The sequence below is a fragment of the Oncorhynchus gorbuscha genome, linkage group LG10 (assembly GCF_021184085.1).
Source record: "Oncorhynchus gorbuscha isolate QuinsamMale2020 ecotype Even-year linkage group LG10, OgorEven_v1.0, whole genome shotgun sequence".
Lineage (NCBI taxonomy): Eukaryota > Metazoa > Chordata > Actinopteri > Salmoniformes > Salmonidae > Oncorhynchus > Oncorhynchus gorbuscha.
In genome coordinates, this window is record NC_060182.1 from 97,438,942 (window position 1) to 97,463,941 (window position 25,000).

A 25,000-nucleotide genomic window follows, 5' to 3' on the forward strand; every position below is an offset into this window, starting at 1 on the left:
TATATAGGGTCCTGGTCAACAGTAGTGTTCTATATAGGGTCCTGGTCAACAGTAGTGTTCTATATAGGGTCCTGGTCTACAGTAGTGTTCTATATAGGGTCCTGGTCAACAGTAGTGTTCTATATAGGGTCCTGGTCTACAGTAGTGTTCTACATTTACATTTACATTTACATTTAAGTCATTTAGCAGACGCTCTTATCCAGAGCGACTTACAAATTGGTGCATTCACCTTATGACATCCAGTGGAGCAGTCACTTTACAATAGTGCATCTAAAACTTAAGGGGGGTGAGAGGGAATACTTATCCTATCCTAGGTATTCCTTAAAGAGGTGGGGTTTCAGGTGTCTCCGGAAGGTGGTGATTGACTCCGCTGTCCTGGCGTCGTGAGGGAGTTTGTTCCACCATTGGGGGGCCAGGGCAGCGAACAGTTTTGACTGGGCTGAGCGGGAGCTGTACTTCCTCAGTGGTAGGGAGGCGAGCAGGCCAGAGGTGGATGAACGCAGTGCCCTTGTTTGGGTGTAGGGCCTGATCAGAGCCTGGAGGTACTGAGGTGCCGTTCCCCTCACAGCTCCGTAGGCAAGCACCATGGTCTTGTAGCGGATGCGAGCTTCAACTATATAGGGTCCTGGTCTACAGTAGTGTTCTATATAGGGTCCTGGTCAACAGTAGTGTTCTATATAGGGTCCTGGTCTACAGTAGTGTTCTATATAGGGTCCTGGTCTACAGTAGTGTTCTATATAGGGTCCTGGTCTACAGTAGTGTTCTATATAGGGTCCTGGTCTACAGTAGTGTTCTATATAGGGTCCTGGTCAACAGTAGTGTTCTATATAGGGTCCTGGTCAACAGTAGTGTTCTATATAGGGTCCTGGTCTACAGTAGTGTTCTATATAGGGTCCTGGTCAACAGTAGTGTTCTATATAGGGTCCTGGTCTACAGTAGTGTTCTATATAGGGTCCTGGTCTACAGTAGTGTTCTATAGAGGGTCCTGGTCAACAGTAGTGTTCTATATAGGGTCCTGGTCTACAGTAGTGTTCTATATAGGGTCCTGGTCTACAGTAGTGTTCTATATAGGGTCCTGGTCAACAGTAGTGTTCTATATAGGGTCCTGGTCTACAGTAGTGTTCTATATAGGGTCCTGGTCTACAGTAGTGTTCTATATAGGGTCCTGGTCAACAGTAGTGTTCTATATAGGGTCCTGGTCAACAGTAGTGTTCTATATAGGGAATAGGGCTCTGGTCTACAGTAGTGTTCTATATAGGGTCCTGGTCTACAGTAGTGTTCTATATAGGGTCCTGGTCAACAGTAGTGTTCTATATAGGGAATAGGGCTCTGGTCAACAGTAGTGTTCTCTCTCGTCTGTCTCTAGCTGTCTTTTTCTCTCTCTCTCTCTCTCACTCACTCACTTTCTGTCTCTTTCTCTCTCTCTCCACAGAGATCCTGGAGACACTCAAGTCCGCTAAACTGGTGAGTAAGACAGACAGTTAGACGGGAAGACAGGACCAGAGTCAAAGGTCACTGCTGCCAGCTCTCTTTCTCTCTTTCGCTTGCTCTCTCGCCCTCTCTCATTCTCTCTCTCACTCTCTCTCTTTCTCTCTCTCTCTTTCTGTCTCTCTCTCTCTTTCATTCTCTCTCACTCTCTCTCATTCTCACTCTCACTCTCTCTCTTTCTGTCTCTCTCTCTTTCACTCTCTCTCACTCTCTCTCATTCTCTCACTCTCTCTCTCTCTCTCTCTCTCTCTCTCTCTCTCTCTCTCTCTCTCTCTCTCTCTCTCTCTCTCTCTCTCTCTCTCTCTCCCTCTCTCTCTCACTCTCTCTCTCTCTCTCTCTCTCTCTCTCTCTCTCTCTCTCTCTCTCTCTCTCTCTCTCTCTCTCTCTCTCTCTCTCTCTCTCTCTCTCTCTCTCTCTCTCTCTCTCTCTCTCATCTCTCTTCTCTCTCTCTCTCTCATTCTCTCTCTCTCTCTCTCTCTCTCTCTCTCTCTCTCTCTCTCTCTCTCTCTCTCTCTCTCTCTCTCTCTCTCTCTCTCTCTCTCTCTCTCTCTCACATTCTCTCTCTCTCGCTGTCTTTCCCTTACTCCCTTTTTCCGATCCAGGGAGTTTTTTCCTCCGCAGCGGACAGGAAGAAGGTAACATGAGGAGGAGATGAAATCCCTGTTCTGACCAGTAGATGGGGGCAGTTATTCACACTGAAGTAGATGTGGCCCCAGCCAGACATTTCCCCTCTGCTGCTGAGTCATGGTGGCCATGACACTTTCTGTCTGTCTGTCTGTGTGGACCTGGAGCTCCTTGTTCACCTAACTCTGCGTCTTTACCTCTTCCTCTTCCTCCTCTCCCCTCCTTCCTCCTCTCTCGTCCTCCCCTCTCCTCCCCCTCTTCTTCCTCTCTCCTCCCCCTCTTCCTCCTCTCTAGCCCCCTCTCTGCTCCTCCTCTTCACCAACCCCCCCACATGCTCTTCCTCTTCACCAAAAACATCTCCTCCCTCTCTGCTCCTCCTCTTCACCAACCCCCCCCCACATGCTCTTCCTCTTCACCAAAAACATCTCCTCCCACATGCTCCTCCTCTTCACCAAACCCCCCTCCCCCTCTGCTCTCCCTCTTCACCGAAAACATCTCCTCCCACATGCTCCTCCTCTTCACCAACCCCCCCACATGCTCTTCCTCTTCACCAAAAACATCTCCTCCCTCCTGCTCCTCCTCTTCACCAAAAACACCTCCTCCCTCCTGCTCCTCCTCTTCACCAACCCCCCCCTCTCTGCTCTTCCTCTTCACCAAAAACACCTCCTCCCTCCTGCTCCTCCTCTTCACCAAACTCCCCTCCCCCTCTGCTCTTCCTCTTCACCAAAAACATCTCCTCCCTCCTGCTCCTCCTCTTCACCAACCCCCCCCTCTCTGCTCTTCCACTTCACCAAAAACACCTCCTCCCTCCTGCTCCTCCTCTTCACCAACCCCCCCTCTCTCTGCTCTTCTTCTTCACCAAAAACATCTCCTCCCTCCTGCTCCTCCTCTTCACCAACCCCCCCCCCTCTGCTCTTCCGCTTCATCAAAAACATCTCCTCCTCTTCTTCTTCTTCCTTCTCTCTCTACCTTCCCTCTTTTGAAATATTTTTTATTCTGTCCAGGTTTCCTTCTTCTCCCTCTGTCATTTAGGTTCCTTCTCCCTCTGTCATTTAGGTTCCTTCTCCCTCTGTCATTTAGGTTCCTTCTCCCTCTGTCATTTAGGTTCCTTCTCCCTCTGTCATTTAGGTTCCTTCTCCCTCTGTCATTTAGGTTCCTTCTCCCTCTGTCATTTAGGTTCCTTCTTCTCCCTCTGTCATTTAGGTTCCTTCTCACTCTGTCATTTAGGTTCCTTCTTCTCCCTCTGTCATTTAGGTTCCTTCTTCTCCCTCTGTCATTTAGGTTCCTTCTCCCTCTGTCATTTAGGTTCCTTCTTCTCCCTCTGTCATTTAGGTTCCTTCTTCTCCCTCTGTCATTTAGGTTCCTTCTTCTCCCTCTGTCATTTAGGTTCCTTCTCCCTCTGTCATTTAGGTTCCTTCTCCCTCTGTCATTTAGGTTCCTTCTCCCTCTGTCATTTAGGTTCCTTCTTCTCACTCTGTCATTTAGGTTCCTTCTTCTCCCTCTGTCATTTAGGTTCCTTCTCACTCTGTCATTTAGGTTCCTTCTCCCTCTGTCATTTAGGTTCCTTCTCACTCTGTCATTTAGGTTCCTTCTTCTCCCTCTGTCATTTAGGTTCCTTCTCACTCTGTCATTTAGGTTCCTTCTCCCTCTGTCATTTAGGTTCCTTCTTCTCCCTCTGTCATTTAGTTTAGTATTGTGGAGTAACTACAATGTTGTTGATCCATCCTCAGTTTTCTCCTGTCACAGCCATTAAACTCTGTCATTTAGTTTAGTATTGTGGAGTAACTACAATGTTGTTGATCCATCCTCAGTTTTCTCCTGTCACAGCCATTAAACTCTGTAACTGTTTTTAAGTCACCATTGACCTCCATGGTAAATTCCCTGACAGGTTTCCTTCCTCTCCAGCAACTGAGTTAGGAAGGACGCCTGTATCTTTGTAGTGACTGGGTGTATTGATACATCATCCAGAGTGTAATTAATAACTTCACCAGGCTCAAAGGGATATTCAATGTCTGTTTTTTTACCCATCTACCAATAGGTGCCCTTCTTTGTGAAGAAATTGGAAAAGCTCCCTGGTCTTTGTGGCTGAATCTGTGTTTGAAATTCACTGCTCGACTGAGGGACCTTACAGATAATTGTAAATGTGTCGGGGTACAGAGATGAGGTAGTCATTCAAAAATCCTGTTAATAAACAGAGTGAGTCCATGCAACTTATTATGTGACTTGTTAAGCAAATGAACTTAATGAGGCCTGTGAGTCGCTCTGGATAAGAGCGTCTGCTAAATGACATAAATGTAAATGTTAATGAGGCCTTGTCATAACAAAGGGATTGAATACAGTCTGTAGGCGCTGGACAGCGGGGAGATGAGCGACCTGAGTTTTTAGCATTTCCATTGACGTGTAAACAGTGTAGACAGCGGGGAGATGAGCGACCTGAGTTTTTAGCATTTCCATTGACGTGTAAACAGTGTAGAAACGTTCCTTATGTTCACCTCTGTTCCACGGTAGAGCACTGACTGACTGACACTTCCCATCACCACCTCCAGAATGATGTCACCGATGAACTCTAAACCGTTTAACTTCTGTGACCTCTAACCTCTCACCTTTACACCTCCCCACCCACTCCCTATGACCACACAGCAGCGAGGACCCAAGCCCAAAAAGGTGGTGCACGCTTCTCGAACCTCCTCGGTAACAGCCGGTCGTCATAATAATAATGTGGTAACCGTGGTAACCGTAACCGTGGCTCTGAATGGCCTAGCTGCATGGCAACAGGGCGTCAACTCCATTTCCCCCATAACCCCTAGCTCTCCCAGACCGTCTCCCATCCCATTGTTGTTCTCCCTCTGTCTTTGTGTACATGCATGTTTCTGTGAGGGACGGCTCATCCCTGTGAGTGAGCTGTGAGTGACAGCTCATCCCTGTGAGTGAGCTGTGAGTGACAGCTCATCCCTGTGAGTGACAGCTCATCCCTGTGAGTGACAGCTCATCCCTGTGAGTGACAGATCATCCCTGTGAGTGAGCTGTGAGTGACAGCTCATCCCTGTGAGTGAGCTGTGAGTGACAGCTCATATCCCTCTTCCCTGTCCCTCTCCGCCCTCCTCAGTCCTCATTGGTTCATACGTGGTCAGCTGTCATGTCGGGACTTGATGCTGTTTACCCAGTAGCATGTTAACTGGGTCTGTTTACCCAGTAGCATGTTAACTGGGTCTGTTTACCCAGTAGCATGTTAACTGGGTCTGTTTACCCAGTAGCATGTTAACTGGGTCTGTTTACCCAGTAGCATGTTAACTGGGTCTGTTTACCCAGTAGCATGTTAACTGGGTCTGTTTACCCAGTAGCATGTTAACTAAAGCTGTTTACCCAGTAGCATGTTAACTGGGTCTGTTTACCCAGTAGCATGTTAACTGGGTCTGTTTACCCAGTAGCATGTTAACTGGGTCTGTTTACCCAGTAGCATGTTAACTGGGTCTGTTTACCCAGTAGCATGTTAACTGGGGCTGTCCTGTGCTACTCAGTGATGTACTGCTGTCTACACACACACACACACACACACACACACACACACACACACACACACACACACACACACACACACACACACACACACACACACACACACACACACACACACACACACACACACACACACACACACACACACACACACACACACACACACACACACACACACACACACACACACACACACACACACACACACACACACACACACACACACACACGCGGTATGCTTCTGTTGGCTGTCATGATAAATGTCAGGTAGTGAGAGGGTGCAGTGTTGTAGCTGAGATGACCTCTATCTAGACCAGGCGAGCAGGCAAGGGCTGGTCAGTAGTGCACTATATAGGGAACAAGGTGACATTCTGGGCACACACAGAGACTCCGGTCAGAGAGGAGAGGCCAGCTCAGCGAGAAAGGGAGAGAGAAGAGGTCATTTCAGAGAGAGAGAGAGTGAGAGGAGAGGCAAGCTCAGAGAGAGGAGAGAACATCTCAGCTCAGAGAGAAAAGAGAGCAGCTCAGCTCAGAGAGAAGAGAGGCCAGCTCAGCTCAGAGAGAAGAGAGGCCAGCTCAGCTCAGAGAGAAGAGAGGCCAGCTCAGCTCAGAGAAGAGAGGCCAGCTCAGTTCAGAGAGAAGAGAGGCCAGCTCAGTTCAGAGAGAAGAGAGGCCAGCTCAGTTCAGAGAGAAGAGAGGCCAGCTCAGCTCAGAGAGAAGAGAGGCCAGCTCAGAGAGAAGAGAGGCCAGCTCAGCTCAGAGAGAAGAGAGGCCAGCTCAGCTCAGAGAGAAGAGAGGCCAGCTCAGCTCAGAGAGAAGAGAGGCCAGCTCAGAGAGAAGAGAGGCCAGCTCAGAGAGAAGAGAGGCCAGATCAGAGAGAAGAGAGGCCAGATCAGAGAGAAGAGAGGCCAGCTCAGCTCAGAGAGAAGAGAGGCCAGCTCAGAGAGAAGAGAGGCCAGCTCAGCTCAGAGAGAAGAGAGGCCAGCTCAGCTCAGAGAGAAGAGAGTCCAGCTCAGAGAGAAGAGAGGCCAGCTCAGCTCAGAGAGAAGAGAGGCCAGCTCAGCTCAGAGAGAAGAGAGGCCAGCTCAGCTCAGAGAGAAGAGAGGCCAGCTCAGCTCAGAGAGAAGAGAGGCCAGCTCAGCTCAGAGAGAAGAGAGGCCAGCTCAGAGAGAAGAGAGGCCAGCTCAGCTCAGAGAGAAGAGAGGCCAGCTCAGCTCAGAGAGAAGAGAGGCCAGCTCAGCTCAGAGAGAAGAGAGGCCAGCTCAGCTCAGAGAGAAGAGAGGCCAGCTCAGCTCAGAGAGAAGAGAGACCAGCTCAGAGAGAAGAGAGGCCAGCTCAGAGAGAAGAGAGGCCAGCTCAGAGAGAAGAGAGGCCAGCTCCCTATAGTATGAATTTCCTGCTCTGCTCTTGTGCTCAGCAGCGATGTTATTGGGTGTCCAGATCTGGGTTCGAATACTTCTTGAAATCTCTCAAATACTTGTAGCTTTTGCTGAAGCCTGGCCGGGGTGCCAGATTTAGGGACTATTCTATTGGTTCCATTGCGCCAGGCAAACTCAATCATGTTCGGGTTAAAGTATTTGAAATGTATTTGAATAATATTTGAACTCTGGTCTGGATGTTTACATATTGCTCTCCCAAACAGCCCTCTAGTCTGTGGCCATCTTAGTACGTTACTGGAAGAGTCTGAAGCCACTAACTGTCTGTCTGAGTCCCCAACCAGCAGGTTTACACGAGACTCTATAGAACACTAGTTGTGCCGTTTAGCATCTCCAGAGGTTCTATTTGGTGATGTGTGTTCTGAAGCGTAGAGGAAGTACGAGTTGTTGTCACTGTCAGCAGTGTTCTGTCTGCTAAGTGTCCCGGGGCTGTCAGGACAGTAATCCGACACCTGTATGGCTCTCTGTGGGGAATCTCTCCATCCTGCCCGGGTCACTGACCTCAGATACAGTGACAGTGATTTCACCCTGCTGCTTTTTTAAAGCAGTAACATGATCCCTCCATCTACCTCTTCTCTCCTCCCTAATTCACCCCCCTCTCCTAATTCTGGCCATCCCTCCATCTACCTCTTCTCTCCTCCCTAATTCACCCCCCTCTCCTCCTTCTGGCCATCCCTCCATCTACCTCTTCTCTCCTCCCTAATTCATCCCCCTCTCCTCCTTCTGGCCATCCCTCCATCTACCTCTTCTCTCCTCCCTAATTCACCCCCTCTCCTCCTTCTGGCCATCCCTCCATCTACCTCTTCTCTCCTCCCTAATTCATCCCCCTCTCCTCCTTCTGGCCATCCCTCCATCTACCTCTTCTCTCCTCCCTAATTCATCCCCCTCTCCTCCTTCTGGCCATCCCTCCATCTACCTCTTCTCTCCTCCCTAATTCATCCCCCTCTCCTCCTTCTGGCCATCCCTCCATCTACCTCTTCTCTCCTCCCTAATTCACCCCCCTCTCCTCCTTCTGGCCATCCCTCCATCTACCTCTTCTCTCCTCCCTAATTCATCCCCCTCTCCTCCTTATGGCCATCCCTCCATCTACCTCTTCTCTCCTCCTTATGGCCATCCCTCCATCTACCTCTTCTCTCCTCCTTAAGGCCATCCCTCCATCTACCTCATCTCTCCTCCTTAAGGCCATCCCTCCATCTACCTCTTCTCTCCTCCTTATGGCCATCCCTCCATCTACCTCTTCTCTCCTCCTTATGGCCATCCCTCCATCTACCTCTTCTCTCCTCCTTATGGCCATCCCTCCATCTACCTATTCTCTCCTCCTTATGGCCATCCCTCCATCTACCTCTTCTCTCCTCCCTAATTCATCCCCCTATCTTCCTTATGGCCATCCCTCCATCTACCTCTTCTCTCCTCCTTAAGGCCATCCCTCCATCTACCTCTTCTCTCCTCCTTATGGCCATCCCTCCATCTACCTCTTCTCTCCTCCCTAATTCATCCCCCTATCTTCCTTATGGCCATCCCTCCATCTACCTCTTCTCTCCTCCTTATGGCCATCCCTCCATCTACCTCTTATCTCCTCCCTAATTCATCCCCCTATCTTCCTTATGGCCATCCCTCCATCTACCTCTTCTCTCCTCCTTAAGGCCATCCCTCCATCTACCTCTTCTCTCCTCCTTAAGGCCATCCCTCCATCTACCTCTTCTCTCCTCCTTAAGGCCATCCCTCCATCTACCTCTTCTCTCCTCCTTAAGGCCATCCCTCCATCTACCTCTTCTCTCCTCCCTAATTCATCCCCCTATCTTCCTTATGGCCATCCCTCCATCTACCTCTTCTCTCCTCCTTAAGGCCATCCCTCCATCTACCTCTTCTCTCCTCCTTAAGGCCATCCCTCCATCTACCTCTTCTCTCCTCCCTTAAGGACGTCCCTCCATCTACCTCTTCTCTCCTCCTTAAGGCCATCCCTCCATCTACCTCTTCTCTCCTCCCTTATGGCCATCCCTCCATCTACCTCTTCTCTCCTCCTTATGGCCATCCCTCCATCTACCTCTTCTCTCCTCCCTTATGGCCATCCCTCCATCTACCTCTTCTCTCCTCCTTAAGGCCATCCCTCCATCTACCTCTTCTCTCCTCCTTATGGCCATCCCTCCATCTACCTCTTCTCTCCTCCCTTATGGCCATCCCTCCATCTACATCTTCTCTCCTCCATGAGAAAGAGACTCTTAGTGTTATTACATTTTTAATGGGAACAGATTTCCCCCCTGGTAATGGATCTATAGATTACAGTCTGTTCTGGCCCAGTAACCTAGACACACCCAGACTTCAGTCTGTTCTGGCCCAGTAACCTAGACTAGACACACCCAGACTACAGACTGTTCTGGCCCAGTAACCTAGACTAGACACACCCAGACTACAGTCTGTTCTGGCCCAGTAACCTAGACACACCCAGACTACAGACTGTTCTGACCCAGTAACCTAGACACACCCAGACCTCAGTCTGTTCTGGGTCAGTAACCTAGACTAGACACACCCAGACTACAGTCTGTTCTGACCCAGTAACCTAGAATAGACACACCCAGACTTCAGTCTGTTCTGGCCCAGTAACTCAGACTAGACACACCCAGACTACAGTCTGTTCTGGCCCAGTAACCTAGACTAGACACACACAGACTTCAGTCTGTTCTGACCCAGTAACTCAGACTAGACACACCCAGACTACAGACTGTTCTGGCCCAGTAACCTAGACACACCCAGACTACAGACTGTTCTGGCCCAGTAACCTAGACACACCCAGACTACAGACTGTTCTGGCCCAGTAACCTAGACACACCCAGACTACAGACTGTTCTGGCCCAGTAAACAACACACACCCAGACTACAGTCTGTTCTGGCCCAGTAACCTAGACTAGACACACCCAGACTACAGTCTGTTCTGGCCCAGTAACCTAGACTAGACACACCCAGACAACAGTCTGTTCTGGCTCAGTAACCTAGACTAGACACACCCAGACTACAGACTGTTCTGGCCCAGTAACCTAGACTAGACACACCCAGACCTCAGTCTGTTCTGGCCCAGTAACCTAGCCTAGACACACCCAGACTTCAGTCTGTTCTGGCCCAGTAACCTAGACACACCCAGACTACAGACTGTTCTGGCCCAGTAACCTAGACACACCCAGACTACAGACTGTTCTGGCCCAGTAAACTAGACACACCCAGACTTCAGTCTGTTCTGGCCCAGTAACCTAGACTAGACACACCCAGACTACAGACTGTTCTGGCCCAGTAAACTAGACACACCCAGACTACAGTCTGTTCTGGCCCAGTAACCTAGACTAGACACACCCAGACTACAGACTGTTCTGGCCCAGTAACCTAGACATACCCAGACTACAGACTGTTCTGGCCCAGTAAACTAGACACACCCAGACTTCAGTCTGTTCTGGCCCAGTAACCTAGACTAGACACACCCAGACCTCAGTCTGTTCTGGGTCAGTAACCTAGACTAGACACACCCAGACTTCAGTCTGTTCTGGGTCAGTAACCTAGACTAGACACACCCAGACTTCAGTCTGTTCTGGCCCAGTAAACTAGACACACCCACACTACAAACTGTTCTGGCCCAGTAACCTAACCTAGACACACCCAGACCTCAGTCTGTTCTGGGTCAGTAACCTAGACTAGACACACCCAGACTACAGTCTGTTCTGACCCAGTAACCTAGACTAGACACACCCAGACTTCAGTCTGTTCTGGCCCAGTAACTCAGACTAGACACACCCAGACTACAGTCTGTTCTGGCCCAGTAACCTAGACTAGACACACCCAGACTTCAGTCTGTTCTGACCCAGTAACTCAGACTAGACACACCCAGACTACAGACTGTTCTGGTCCAGTAACCTAGACACACCCAGACTACAGACTGTTCTGGTCCAGTAACCTAGACACACCCAGACTACAGACTGTTCTGGCCCAGTAACCTAGACACACCCAGACTACAGACTGTTCTGGCCCAGTAAACAACACACACCCAGACTACAGTCTGTTCTGGCCCAGTAACCTAGACTAGACACACCCAGACTACAGTCTGTTCTGGCCCAGTAACCTAGACTAGACACACCCAGACTACAGTCTGTTTTGGCCCAGTAACCTAGACTAGACACACCCAGACTACAGACTGTTCTGGCCCAGTAAACTAGACACACCCAGACTACAGTCTGTTCTGGCCCAGTAACCTAGACTAGACACACCCAGACTACAGACTGTTCTGGCCCAGTAACCTAGACACACCCAGACTACAGACTGTTCTGGCCCAGTAAACTAGACACACCCAGACTACAGTCTGTTCTGGCCCAGTAACCTAGACACACCCAGACTACAGTCTGTTCTGGCCCAGTAACCTAGACACACCCAGACGACAGTCTGTTCTGGCCCAGTAACCTAGACTAGACACACCCAGACTTCAGTCTGTTCTGGCCCAGTAACCTAGACACACCCAGACTACAGTCTGTTCTGGCCCAGTAACCTAGACTAGACACACCCAGACTTCAGTCTGTTCTGGCCCAGTAACCTAGACTAGACACACCCAGACTACAGACTGTTCTGGCCCAGTAAACTAGACACACCCAGACTACAGTCTGTTCTGGCCTAGTAACCTAGACTAGACACACCCAGACTGACAGCCTGATTCTATACTATTGGACAGCCTGATTCTATACAATTGGACAGCCTGATTCTATACTATTGGACAGCCTGATTCTATACTATTGGACAGCCTGATTCTATACAATTGGACAGCCTGATTCTATACTATTGGACAGCCTGATTCTATACAATTGGACAGCCTGATTCTATACTATTGGACAGCCTGATTCTATACTATTGGACAGCCTGATTCTATACTATTGGACAGCCTGATTCTATACAATTGGACAGCCTGATTCTATACTATTGGACAGCCTGATTCTATACTATTGGACAGCCTGATTCTATACTATTGGACAGCCTGATTCTATACTATTGGACAGCCTGATTCTATACTATTGGACAGCCTGATTCTATACTATTGGACAGCCTGATTCTATACTATTGGACAGCCTGATTCTATACTATTGGACAGCCTGATTCTATACTATTGGACAGCCTGATTCTATACTATTGGACAGCCTGATTCTATACTATTGGACAGCCTGATTCTATACTATTGGACAGCCTGATTCTATACTATTGGACAGCCTGATTCTATACTATTGGACAGCCTGATTCTATACTATTGGACATGATTCTATACTATTGGACAGCCTGATTCTTTACTATTGGACAGCCTGATTCTATACTATTGGACAGCCTGATTCTATACTATTGGACAGCCTGATTCTATACTATTGGACAGCCTGATTCTATACTATTGGACAGCCTGATTCTTTACTATTGGACAGCCTGATTCTATACTATTGGACAGCCTGATTCTTTACTATTGGACAGCCTGATTCTATACTATTGGACAGCCTGATTCTATACTATTGGACAGCCTGATTCTATACTATTGGACAGCCTGATTCTATACTATTGGACAGCCTGGTTCTATACTATTGGACAGCCTGATTCTATACTATTGGACAGCCTGATTCTATACTATTGGATAGCCTGATTCTATACTATTGGACAGCCTGATTCTATACTATTGGACAGCCTGATTCTATACTATTGGACAGCCTGATTCTATACTATTGGACAGCCTGATTCTATACTATTGGACAGCCTGATTCTATACTATTGGACAGCCTGATTCTATACTATTGGACAGCCTGATTCTATACTATTGGACAGCCTGATTCCAAAACATTTGTATTTATTTGATATTAAACTCAGAGTATTTTGGTACAGAGGGTCGGTAATGACTAGTTACTGATACATAGGGTCGGTAATAACTAGTTACTGGTACAGAGAGTGGGTAATAACTAGTTACTGGTACAGAGGGTCGGTAATGACTAGTTACTGGTACATAGGGTCGGTAATAACTAGTTACTGGTACAGAGGGTCGGTAATAACTAGTTACTGGTACATAGGGTCGGTAATGACTAGTTACTGGTACATAGGGTCGGTAATAACTAGTTACTGGTACAGAGGGTCGGTAATGACTAGTTACTGGTACAGAGGGTCGGTAATAACTAGTTATTGGTACAGAGGGTCGGTAATGACTAGTTACTGGTACAGAGGGTCGGTAATAACTAGTTACTGGTACAGAGGGTCGGTAATGACTAGTTACTGGTACAGAGGGTTGGTAATAACTAGTTACTGGTACAGAGGGTCGGTAATGACTAGTTACTGGTACATAGGGTCGGTAATAACTAGTTACTGGTACAGAGAGTGGGTAATAACTAGTTACTGGTACAGAGGGTTGGTAATAACTAGTTACTGGTACAGAGGGTCGGTAATAACTAGTTACTGGTACAGTTAGTGGGTAATAACTAGTTACTGGTACAGAGAGTGGGTAATAACTAGTTACTGGTACAGAGAGTGGGTAATAACTAGTTACTGGTACAGAGGGTCGGTAATAACTAGTTACTGGTACAGTTAGTGGGTAATAACTAGTTACTGGTACAGAGAGTGGGTAATAACTAGTTACTGGTACAGAGAGTGGGTAATAACTAGTTACTGGTACAGAGAGTGGGTAATAACTAGTTACTGGTACAGAGAGTGGGTAATAACTAGTTAGTGTTACAGTTAGTGGGTAATATCTAGTTACTGGTACAGAGAGTGGGTAAAGCATCTTATCAGTCGGCCCCACAAGAGCAGCTATTCACTGGCACTCCTGAAGCATCTTATCAGTCGGCCCCACAAGAACAGCTATTCACTGGCCCTCCTGAAGCATCTTATCAGTCGGCCCCACAAGATCAGCTATTCACTGGCCCTCCTGAAGCATCTTATCAGTCGGCCCAACAAGAGCAGCTATTCACTGGCCCTCCTGAAGCATCTTATCAGTCGGCCCCACAAGAACAGCTATTCATTGGCCCTCCTGAAGCATCTTATCAGTCGGCCCCACAAGAACAGCTATTCACTGGCCCTCCTGAAGCATCTTATCAGTCGGCCCCACAAGAACAGCTATTCACTGGCGCCGCTTCAGGCTGAGGAGTAAAGTTCACACATCCCTATGTGCTACATGTTGCTAGGATACAGGAGAGACTGACATCACCTTACCCCTCCTCTACCCTCCCTTCAATACATCACCTTACCCCTCCTCTACCCTCCCTTCAATACATCACCTTACCCCTCCTCTACCCTCCCTTCAGTACATCACCTTACCCCTCCTCTACCCTCCCTTCAGTACATCACCTTACCCCTCCTCTACCCTCCCTTCAACACATCACCTTACCCCTCCTCTACCCTCCCTTCAACACATCACCTTACCCCTCCTCTACCCTCCCTTCAACACATCACCTTACCCCTCCTCTACCCTCCCTTCAATACATCACCTTACCCCTCCTCTACCCTCCCTTCAATACATCACCTTACCCCTCCTCTACCCTCCCTTCAGTACATCACCTTACCCCTCCTCTACCCTCCCTTCAACACATCACCTTACCCCTCCTCTACCCTCCCTTCAACACATCACCTTACCCCTCCTCTACCCTCCCTTCAACACATCACCTTACCCCTCCTCTACCCTCCCTTCAACACATCACCTTACTCCCTCCTCTACCCTCCCTTCAACACATCACCTTACCCCTCCTCTACCCTCCCTTCAACACATCACCTTACCCCTCCTCTACTCTCCCTTCAACACATCACCTTACCCCTCCTCTACTCTCCCTTCAGTACATCACCTTACCCCTCCTCTACCCTCCCTTCAACACATCACCTTACCCCTCCTCTACCCTCCCTTCAGTACATCACCTTACCCCTCCTCTACCCTCCCTTCAACACATCACCTTACCCCTCCTCTACCCTCCCTTCAACACATCACCTTACCCCTCCTCTACTCTCCCTTCAACACATCACCTTACCCCTCCTCTACCCTCCCTTCAACACATCACCTTACCCCTCCTCTACCCTCCCTTCAGTACATCACCTTACCCCTCCTCTACCCTCCCTTCAACACATCACCTTACCCCTCCTCTACCCTCCCTTCAACACATCACCTTACCCCTCCTCTACTCCCCCTTAAACACATCACCTTACCCCTCCTCTACTCTCCCTTCAGTACATCACCTTACCCCTCCTCTACCCTCCCTTCAACACATCACCTTACCCCTCCACTACCCTCCCTTCAACACATCACCTTACCCCTCCTCTACTCCCCCTTCAACACATCACCTTACCCCTCCTCTACTCTCCCTTCAGTACATCACCTTACCCCTCCTCTACCCTCCCTTCAGTACATCACCTTACCCCTCCTCTACCCTCCCTTCAACACATCACCTTACCCCTCCTCTACCCTCCCTTCAACACATCACCTTACCCCTCCTCTACCCTCCCTTCAACACATCACCTTACCCCTCCTCTACCCTCCCTTCAACACATCACCTTACCCCTCCTCTACTCTCCCTTCAACACATCACCTTACCCCTCCTCTACTCTCCCTTCAGTACATCACCTTACCCCTCCTCTACCCTCCCTTCAACACATCACCTTACCCCTCCACTACCCTCCCTTCAACACATCACCTTACCCCTCCTCTACTCCCCCTTCAACACATCACCTTACCCCTCCTCTACCCTCCCTTCAGTACATCACCTTACCCCTCCTCTACCCTCCCTTCAGTACATCACCTTACCCCTCCTCTACCCTCCCTTCAACACATCACCTTACCCCTCCTCTACCCTCCCTTCAACACATCACCTTACCCCTCCTCTACCCTCCCTTCAACACATCACCTTACCCCTCCTCTACTCTCCCTTCAGTACATCACCTTACCCCTCCTCTACCCTCCCTTCAACACATCACCTTACCCCTCCTCTACTCTCCCTTCAGTACATCACCTTACCCCTCCTCTACCCTCCCTTCAACACATCACCTTACCCCTCCTCTACCCTCCCTTCAACACATCACCTTACCCCTCCTCTACTCCCCCTTCAACACATCACCTTACCCCTCCTCTACCCTCCCTTCAGTACATCACCTTACCCATCCTCTACCCTCCCTTCAGCACATCACCTTACCCCTCCTCTACCCTCCCTTCAACACATCACCTTACCCCTCCTCTACCCTCCCTTCAACACATCACCTTACCCCTCCTCTACCCTCCCTTCAACACATCACCTTACCCCTCCTCTACCCTCCCTTCAACACATCACCTTACCCCTCCTCTACCCTCCCTTCAACACATCACCTTACCCCTCCTCTACCCTCCCTTCAACACATCACCTTACCCCTCCTCTACCCTCCCTTCAGTACATCACCTTACCCCTCCTCTACTCTCCCTTCAACACATCACCTTACCCCTCCTCTACCCTCCCTCTGCTCATTTTATTTGTCTTTATTTTGTCTTTCTTCTCCCTCTCCTCTCCACATCGCTCCTCCCTCCCCTCTCCACATCTCTCCCACCTCCCCTCTTTCCCCCTCTCTCCACATCGCTCCTCCCTCCCCTCTCTCCAGCTCTCTCCTCCCCCTCTCTCCAGCTCTTTCCTCCCCTCTCTCCACCTCCCTCCTCCTGCTCTCTATCTCTCTCCTCCCTCCCCTCTCTCCACCTCCCTCCTCCTGCTCTCCAGCTCTCTCCTCCCTCCCCTCTCTCCACCTCCCTCCTCCTGCTCTCCAGCTCTCTCCTCCCTCCCCTCTCTCCACCTCCCTCCTCCTGCTCTCTAGCTCTCTCCTCCCTGCCCTCTCTCCACCTCCCTCCTCCTGCTCTCCAGCTCTCTCCTCCCTCCCCTCTCTCCACCTCCCTCCTCCTGCTCTCCAGCTCTCTCCTCCCTCCCCTCTCTCCACCTCCCTCCTCCTGCTCTCTAGCTCTCTCCTCCCTCCCCTCTCTCCACCTCCCTCCTCCTGCTCTCCAGCTCTCTCCTCCCTCCCCTCTCTCCACCTCCCTCCTCCTGCTCTCCAGCTCTCTCCTCCCTCCCCTCTCTCCACCTCCCTCCTCCTGCTCTCCAGCTCTCTCCTCCCTCCCCTCTCTCCACCTCCCTCCTCCTGCTCTCCAGCTCTCTCCTCCCTCCCCTCTCTCCACCTCCCTCCTCCTGCTGTTCACCTCTCTCCTCCTTCCCCCTCTCACGAACTCACTCCTCCCACTTCTCTGCCCATCTGTCTGGGAGGGGGGCAGAGTAATGATGTAATGTACGAGCAGGGTAGTGGTTGGCAGATCACCATGAACACAAGAGAAGAGAGAAAGAGAGACACAGAGAGCAGGAGAGAGAAAGAGAGAGAAAGGGAGGGACCGAGTACAGGAGAGAGCAAGGGGAAGATTGAGAGTGAGTGAGAGAGAGAAAAGGAGGGACACAGAGCAGGAGAGCGATAGAGCGAGCCGGAGAGGGGTGGTTTCTCTGTGTGAACAGAACAGAGAGGTGGATGGTGAACAGAACAGCGTTAGCCTTTTTCATAACAGTAGGATGCCAGATCAGAGAGAGAGAATTAATCAGACAGAGAAGAGGGAAGGTCTGAGGAAGGAAACTATACAATCTGGCAACCCTGCAGAACAGAGTCGAGCGTTGTGATTATACGACTGGCAACCCAACCCTGTATCACGGATGGAACAGAAAGGACTAAACAGAAAGGTTTTTAGAGGGGCTGGCTGCGAGAAACAAAAAGGAGTCTGATCTGCGGCCATTTGCACAGGCTACAGCTTCCTTCCCTGTCTGAGCTGAACTGAGCTGCTACTGCCTGCTGTCTGTTGGCTGTCTGTCTGCCTACCTCACTGACTGGCCGTCTGACTGTCTGTGTCTATCTGTCTGTCTGTCTGTCTGTCTGTCTGTCCGTCTGTGTGCTCTCACAATGTGTAACTGAGTATCTCTCATCCTAGTGTGTGTGTGTGTGTGTGTGTGTGTGTGTGTGTGTGTGTGTGTGTGTGTGTGTGTGTGTGTGTGTGTGTGTGTGTGTGTGTGTGTGTGTGTGTGTGTGTGTGTGTGTGTGTGTGTGTGTGTGTGTGTGTGTGTGTGTGTGTGTGTGTGTGTGGCCGTGTGTGTGGCCGTGTGTGTGGCCGTGTGTGTGTGACCGTGTGTGTGTCTTCTTCTCTTGCCAATATGATGAGACAGACTCCTGCCCCCAGGAAGGTACAGAGCACCATCTAATGATGTTTATTATGGGATGTTGTTGTTGTCATCTTTTAGTTGGTAAATTTGTGTTAATGGAGCTGTGATCTAGATTGGTGCTTAATCCATACCTCATTTCATTAGGGGATTATGTAAACGTGTCTGCTTGATATTGTTGTTGTATAATTATCTGCCTATGTAGAATATAGCTCCTTGGTTATGTTAACAGCTCATTAGAATATGTTACCAGCTCATTAGAATATGTTACCAGCTCATTAGAATATGTTACCAGCTTATTATAATGTGTTACCAGCTTATTATAATGTGTTACCAGCTCATTAGAATATGTTACCAGCTCATTAGAATATGTTAACAGCTCATTAGAATATGTTAACAGCTCATTAGAATATGTTACCGGCTCATTAGAATATGTTAACATGGCATTAGAATATGTTACCAGCTTATTATAATGTGTTACCAGCTCATTAGAATATGTTAACAGCTCATTAGAATATGTTAACAGCTCATTAGAATATGTTACCGGCTCATTAGAATATGTTAACATGGCATTAGAATATGTTACCAGCTTATTATAATGTGTTACCAGCTCATTAGAATATGTTAACAGCTCATTAGAATATGTTAACAGCTCATTAGAATATGGTAACAGCTCATTAGAATATGTTAACGGCTCATTAGAATATGGTAACAGCTCATTAGAATATGGTAACAGCGCATTAGAACATGTTAACAGCTCATTAGAATATGATAACAGCTCATTAGAATATGTTACCAGCTCATTAGAATATGTTAACAGCTCATTGGAATATGTTAACAGCTCATTAGAATATGTTAACGGGTCATTAGAATATGTTAACAGCTCATTAGAGTATGTTAACAACTCATTAGAATATGTTAACAGGTCATTAGAATATGTTAACAGCTCATTAGAATATGTCACACATGGAAGCCTGTTTACATGGAAGCCTGAGTCATTTAGTCATTACATCTATTTCAGACGGACTTCCAGTGACTTACAAACGGTCTTATAACAGCCCAATTTTACATACTAGCTGTTCTACAAGAGTTGTTTTACATACCATAATAAGACCTAGCTGTTTTACATACCAGTCCATAATAAGACCTAGCTGTTTTACATACCAGTCCATAATAAGACCTAGCTGTTTTACATACCATAATAAGACCTAGCTGTTTTACATACCAGTCCATAATAAGACCTAGTTGTTTTACATACCAGTCCATAATAAGACCTAGTTGTTTTACATACCATAATAAGACCTAGCTGTTTTACAAGAGTTGTTTTACATACCAGTCCATAATAAGACCTAGTTGTTTTACATACCATAATAAGACCTAGCTGTTTTACAAGAGTTGTTTTACATACCAGCTCAGTTGGTAGAGCATGGCGCTTGTAACGCCAGGGTAGTGGGTTCGATCCCCGGGACCACCCATACGTAGAATGTATGCACACATGACTGTAAGTCGCTTTGGATAAAAGCGTCTGCTAAATGGCATATATTATTATTATATATTATATTATATATTATAAGACCTAGCTGTTTTACAAGAGTTGTTTTACATACCAGTCCATAATAAGACCTAGCTGTTTTACAAGAGTTGTTTTACATACCAGTCCATAATAAGACCTAGCTGTTTTACAAGAGTTGTTTTAAATACCATAATAAGACCTAGCTGTTCTACAATAGTTGTTTTACATACCATAATAAGACCTAGCTGTTTTACATACCAGTCCATAATAAGACCTAGCTGTTTTACAAGAGTTGTTTTACATACCAGTCCATAATAAGACCTAGCTGTTTTACAAGAGTTGTTTTAAATACCATAATAAGACCTAGCTGTTCTACAATAGTTGTTTTACATACCATAATAAGACCTAGCTGTTTTACATACCAGTCCATAATAAGACCTAGTTGTTTTACAAGAGTTGTTTTACATACCAGTCCATAATAAGACCTAGCTGTTTTACAAGAGTTGTTTTAAATACCATAATAAGACCTAGCTGTTCTACAATAGTTGTTTTACATACCATAATAAGACCTAGCTGTTTTACATACCAGTCCATAATAAGACCTAGCTGTTTTACAAGAGTTGTTTTAAATACCATAATAAGACCTAGCTGTTCTACACGAGTTGTTTTACATACCATAATATGACCTAGCTGTTCTACAATAGTTGTTTTACATACCATAATAAGACCTAGCTGTTCTACACGAGTTGTTTTACATACCATAATATGACCTAGCTGTTCTACAATAGTTGTTTTACATACCATAATAAGACCTAGCTGTTCTACACGAGTTGTTTTACATACCATAATATGACCTAGCTGTTCTACAATAGTTGTTTTACATACCATAATAAGACCTAGCTGTTCTACAATAGTTGTTTTACATACCATAATAAGACCTAGCTGTTCTACAATAGTTGTTTTACATACCAGTCCATTTATAAGACCTAGCTGTTCTACAAGAGTTGTTTTACATACCATAATAAGACCTAGCTGTTCTACAATAGTTGTTTTACATACCATAATAAGACCTAGCTGTTCAACAATAGTTGTTTTACATACCAGTCCATAATAAGACCTAGCTGTTCTACAATAGTTGTTTTACATACCATAATAAGACCTAGCTGTTCAACAATAGTTGTTTTACATACCAGTCCATAATAAGACCTAGTTGTTTTACATACCATAATAAGACCTAGCTGTTCTACAAGAGTTGTTTTACATACCATAATAAGACCTAGCTGTTCTACAAGAGTTGTTTTACATACCATAATAAGACCTAGCTGTTCTACAATAATTGTTTTACATACCATAATAAGACCTAGCTGTTCTACAATAGTTGTTTTACATACCAGTCCATAATAAGACCTAGTTGTTTTACATACCATAATAAGACCTAGCTGTTCTACAAGAGTTGTTTTACATACCATAATAAGACCTAGCTGTTCTACAAGAGTTGTTTTACATACCATAATAAGACCTAGCTGTTCTACAATAATTGTTTTACATACCATAATAAGACCTAGCTGTTCTACAATAGTTGTTTTACATACCAGTCCATAATAAGACCTAGCTGTTTTACAAGAGTTGTTTTACATACCATAATAAGACCTATCTGTTCTACAATAGTTGTTTTACATACCATAATAAGACCTAGCTGTTCTACAATAGTTGTTTTACATACCATAATAAGACCTAGCTGTTTTACAAACCAGTCCATAATAAGACCTAGTTGTTTTACATACCAGTCCATAATAAGACCTAGCTGTTTTACATACCAGTCCATAATAAGACCTAGCTGTTTTACATACCAGTCCATAATAAGACCTAGCTGTTTTACATACCAGTCCATAATAAGACCTAGCTGTTTTACATACCAGTCCATAATAAGACCTAGCTGTTTTACAAGAGTTGTTTTACATACCATAATAAGACCTAGCTGTGTTACAAGAGTTGTGTTGGAGACAGAGCAAGTTATTTTTTAATCGTTATTTTGCGATCACTATAGTGTTTCTATTTAAATATGGCCACATTGCCCCACACTTTCATTTGAATCTCATGCCATTGTGTCCTTATTCATATAAAGAGGAAGGACGTTTCCTCACTGTGACATCATATCCTCTAAGATACGGTATCACAGACAGGTCAAAAGCGTGGGGAAAAACGAGAGAATGGGGTTCATTGGCCCCGTAGTCTATGACATGTAGTCATGGTAACCTGAAGGATGGATTCTATCAACCTCCTGACCCAGATGACGGCAGGACAACGCTCCTCAGCTGCCCATATTCTACGACACTCTTAGAAGAAAAGGGGCCATGTTGAACTGTTACGCCTGTCGCTATAGGATAACTTGTTGAAGGAACACTTTTTGGTTCCAGGTAGAACTCTTTTGGTTCCAGGTAGAACCCTTTTTGGTTCCAGGTAGAACTATTTTGGTTCCAGGTAGAACTCTTTTGTTTCCAGGTAGAACTCTTTTGGTTCCAGGTAGAACTCTTTTGGTTCCAGGTAGAACCCTTTTGGGTTCCGTGAGGATGCCTTTCAACAGAGTGTTTCTACCTGGAACCAAAAAGGGTTCTACCTGGAACCAAAAGAGTTCTACCTGGAACCAAAAGAGTTCTACCTGGAACCAAAAGAGTTCTACCTGGAACCAAAAAGGGTTCTCCTATTGTGACATCCGAAGAACCCTTTTTGGAACCCTTTTTTGTACCAGTGTAGTGATCTAACTAAATCCCATCGGTGGGGTCAGAGGAGTGAGGGTTACGGTTCACTCCCTCTTGTCTGTATCAGACATGTTGTTTCCCCCTACGGACACAATGCAGTCATTTATCAGAAAGATGCTGGTGGTACCAGTCATTTATCAGATAGTCTTTGTCTCTTTGTCTCACTGAGGTTGAACTATGTGTGGCCAGAGACCAACTGCCAGACACAGAGGCTTTCAGGAGGAATGTTAGAACAAGAGGCACTCTAGCTCAGCGAACAATCTCCAAGAAAACAATCAGTGTGGTGTCCTGTGATCCAGCTATAACCTGTTCATCATGCTATAACCTGTTCATCATGTTATAACCTGCTATAACCTGTTCATCCTGCTATAACCTGTTCATCATGTTATAACCTGCTATAACCTGTTCATCCTGCTATAACCTGTTCATCATGCTATAACCTGTTCATCATGCTATAACCTGCTATAACCTGTTCATCATGCTATAACCTGTTCATCATGCTATAACCTGCTATAACCTGTTCGTCTTGCTATAACCTGTTCATCCTGCTATAACCTGCTATAACCTGTTCATCCTGCTATAACCTGCTATAACCTGTTCATCATGCTATAACCTGTTCATCATGCTATAACCTGCTATAACCTGCTATAACCTGTTCATCATGCTATAACCTGCTATAACCTGTTCATCCTGCTATAACCTGCTATAACCTGTTCATCATGCTATAACCTGCTATAACCTGTTCATCCTGCTATAACCTGCTATAACCTGTTCATCCTGCTATAACCTGCTATAACCTGCTATAACCTGTTCATCATGCTATAACCTGCTATAACCTGCTATAACCTGTTCATCATGCTATAACCTGCTATAACCTGTTCATCCTGCTATAACCTGCTATAACCTGTTCATCCTGCTATAACCTGTGATAACCTGTTCATCCTGCTATAACCTGTTCATCATGCTATAACCTGTTCATCATGCTATAACCTGTTCATCATGCTATAACCTGTTCATCATGCTATACTATAACCTGTTCATCCTGCTATAACCTGTTCATCCTGCTATAACCTGTTCATCCTGCTATAACCTGTTCATCCTGCTATAACCTGTTCATCCTGCTATAACCTGTTTATCCTGCTATAACCTGTTCATCATGATATAACCTGCTATAACCTGTTCATCCTGCTATAACCTGTTCATCCTGCTATAACCTGTTCATCATGCTATAACCTGTTCATCCTGCTATAACCTGTTCATCATGCTATAACCTGTTCATCCTGCTATAACCTGTTCATCATGCTATAACCTGTTCATCCTGCTATAACCTGTTCATCGTGCTATAACCTGCTATAACCTGTTCATCCTGCTATAACCTGTTCATCATGATATAACCTGTTCATCATGCTATAACCTGCTATAACCTGTTCATCGTGCTATAACCTGCTATAACCTGTTCATCATGCTATAACCTGTTCATCCTGCTATAACCTGTTCATCGTGCTATAACCTGCTATAACCTGTTCATCCTGCTATAACCTGTTCATCATGATATAACCTGTTCATCATGCTATAACCTGCTATAACCTGTTCATCATGCTATAACCTGTTCATCATGCTATAACCTGTTCATCATGATATAACCTGTTCATCATGCTATAACCTGCTATAACCTGTTTGTCCTGCTATAACCTGTTCATGATGCTATAACCTGTTCATCATGCTATAACCTGTTCATCATGCTATAACCTGTTCATCCTGCTATAACCTGTTATAACCTGTTCATCCTGCTATAACCTGTTCGTCCTGCTATAACCTGTTCATCATGCTATAACCTGTTCATCATGCTATAACCTGTTCATCCTGCTATGACCTGTTCATCATGCTATAACCTGCTATAACCTGTACATCCTGCTATAACCTGTTCGTCCTGCTATAACCTGTTCATGATGCTATAACCTGTTCATCATGCTATAACCTGTTCATCATGCTATAACCTGTTCATCCTGCTATATCCTGCTATAAGCTGTTCATCCTGCTATAACCTGCTATAACCTGTTCATCCTGCTATAACCTGCTATAACATGTTCATCATGCTATAACCTGTTATAACCTGTTCATTCTGCTATAACCTGTTATAACCTGTGCATCATGCTATAACCTGTTCATCATGATATAACCTGTTCATCCTGCTATAACCTGTTCATCATGCTATAACCTGTTCATCATGCTATAACCTGTTCATCATGCTATAACCTGCTATAACCTGTTCATCCTGCTATAACCTGTTATAACCTGTTCATCCTGCTATAACCTGTTATAACCTGTTCATCATGCTATAACCTGTTATAACCTGTTCATCCTGCTATAACCTGTTATAACCTGTTCATCATGCTATAACCTGTTATAACCTGTTCATCCTGCTATAACCTGTTATAACCTGTTCATCATGCTATAACATGCTATAACCTATTCATCCTGCTATAACCTGTT

At 46.2% G+C, this 25,000-nt stretch overlaps 1 protein-coding gene across 9 annotated transcripts in view; it reads left to right on the forward strand.

The window, feature by feature from the left end:
- LOC124046819 (dynactin subunit 1-like) overlaps window positions 1-25,000 on the forward strand; it is an 808,447-nt gene that overhangs the window by 36,711 nt on the left and 746,736 nt on the right. For 3 of the 9 annotated variants that reach the window (XM_046367577.1, XM_046367575.1, XM_046367578.1), the window contains exons 4-6: window positions 1,433-1,464; window positions 4,753-4,803; window positions 18,242-18,259. In XM_046367577.1, coding sequence (XP_046223533.1) covers window positions 1,433-1,464; window positions 4,753-4,803; window positions 18,242-18,259 — 101 coding nt within the window. Of the gene's footprint in view, window positions 1-1,432; window positions 1,465-2,090; window positions 2,124-4,752; window positions 4,804-17,433; window positions 17,765-18,241; window positions 18,260-25,000 lie in introns of those variants that run through there. The other 6 variants (XM_046367580.1, XM_046367582.1, XM_046367583.1 and 3 more) reach the window with 4 other exon arrangements.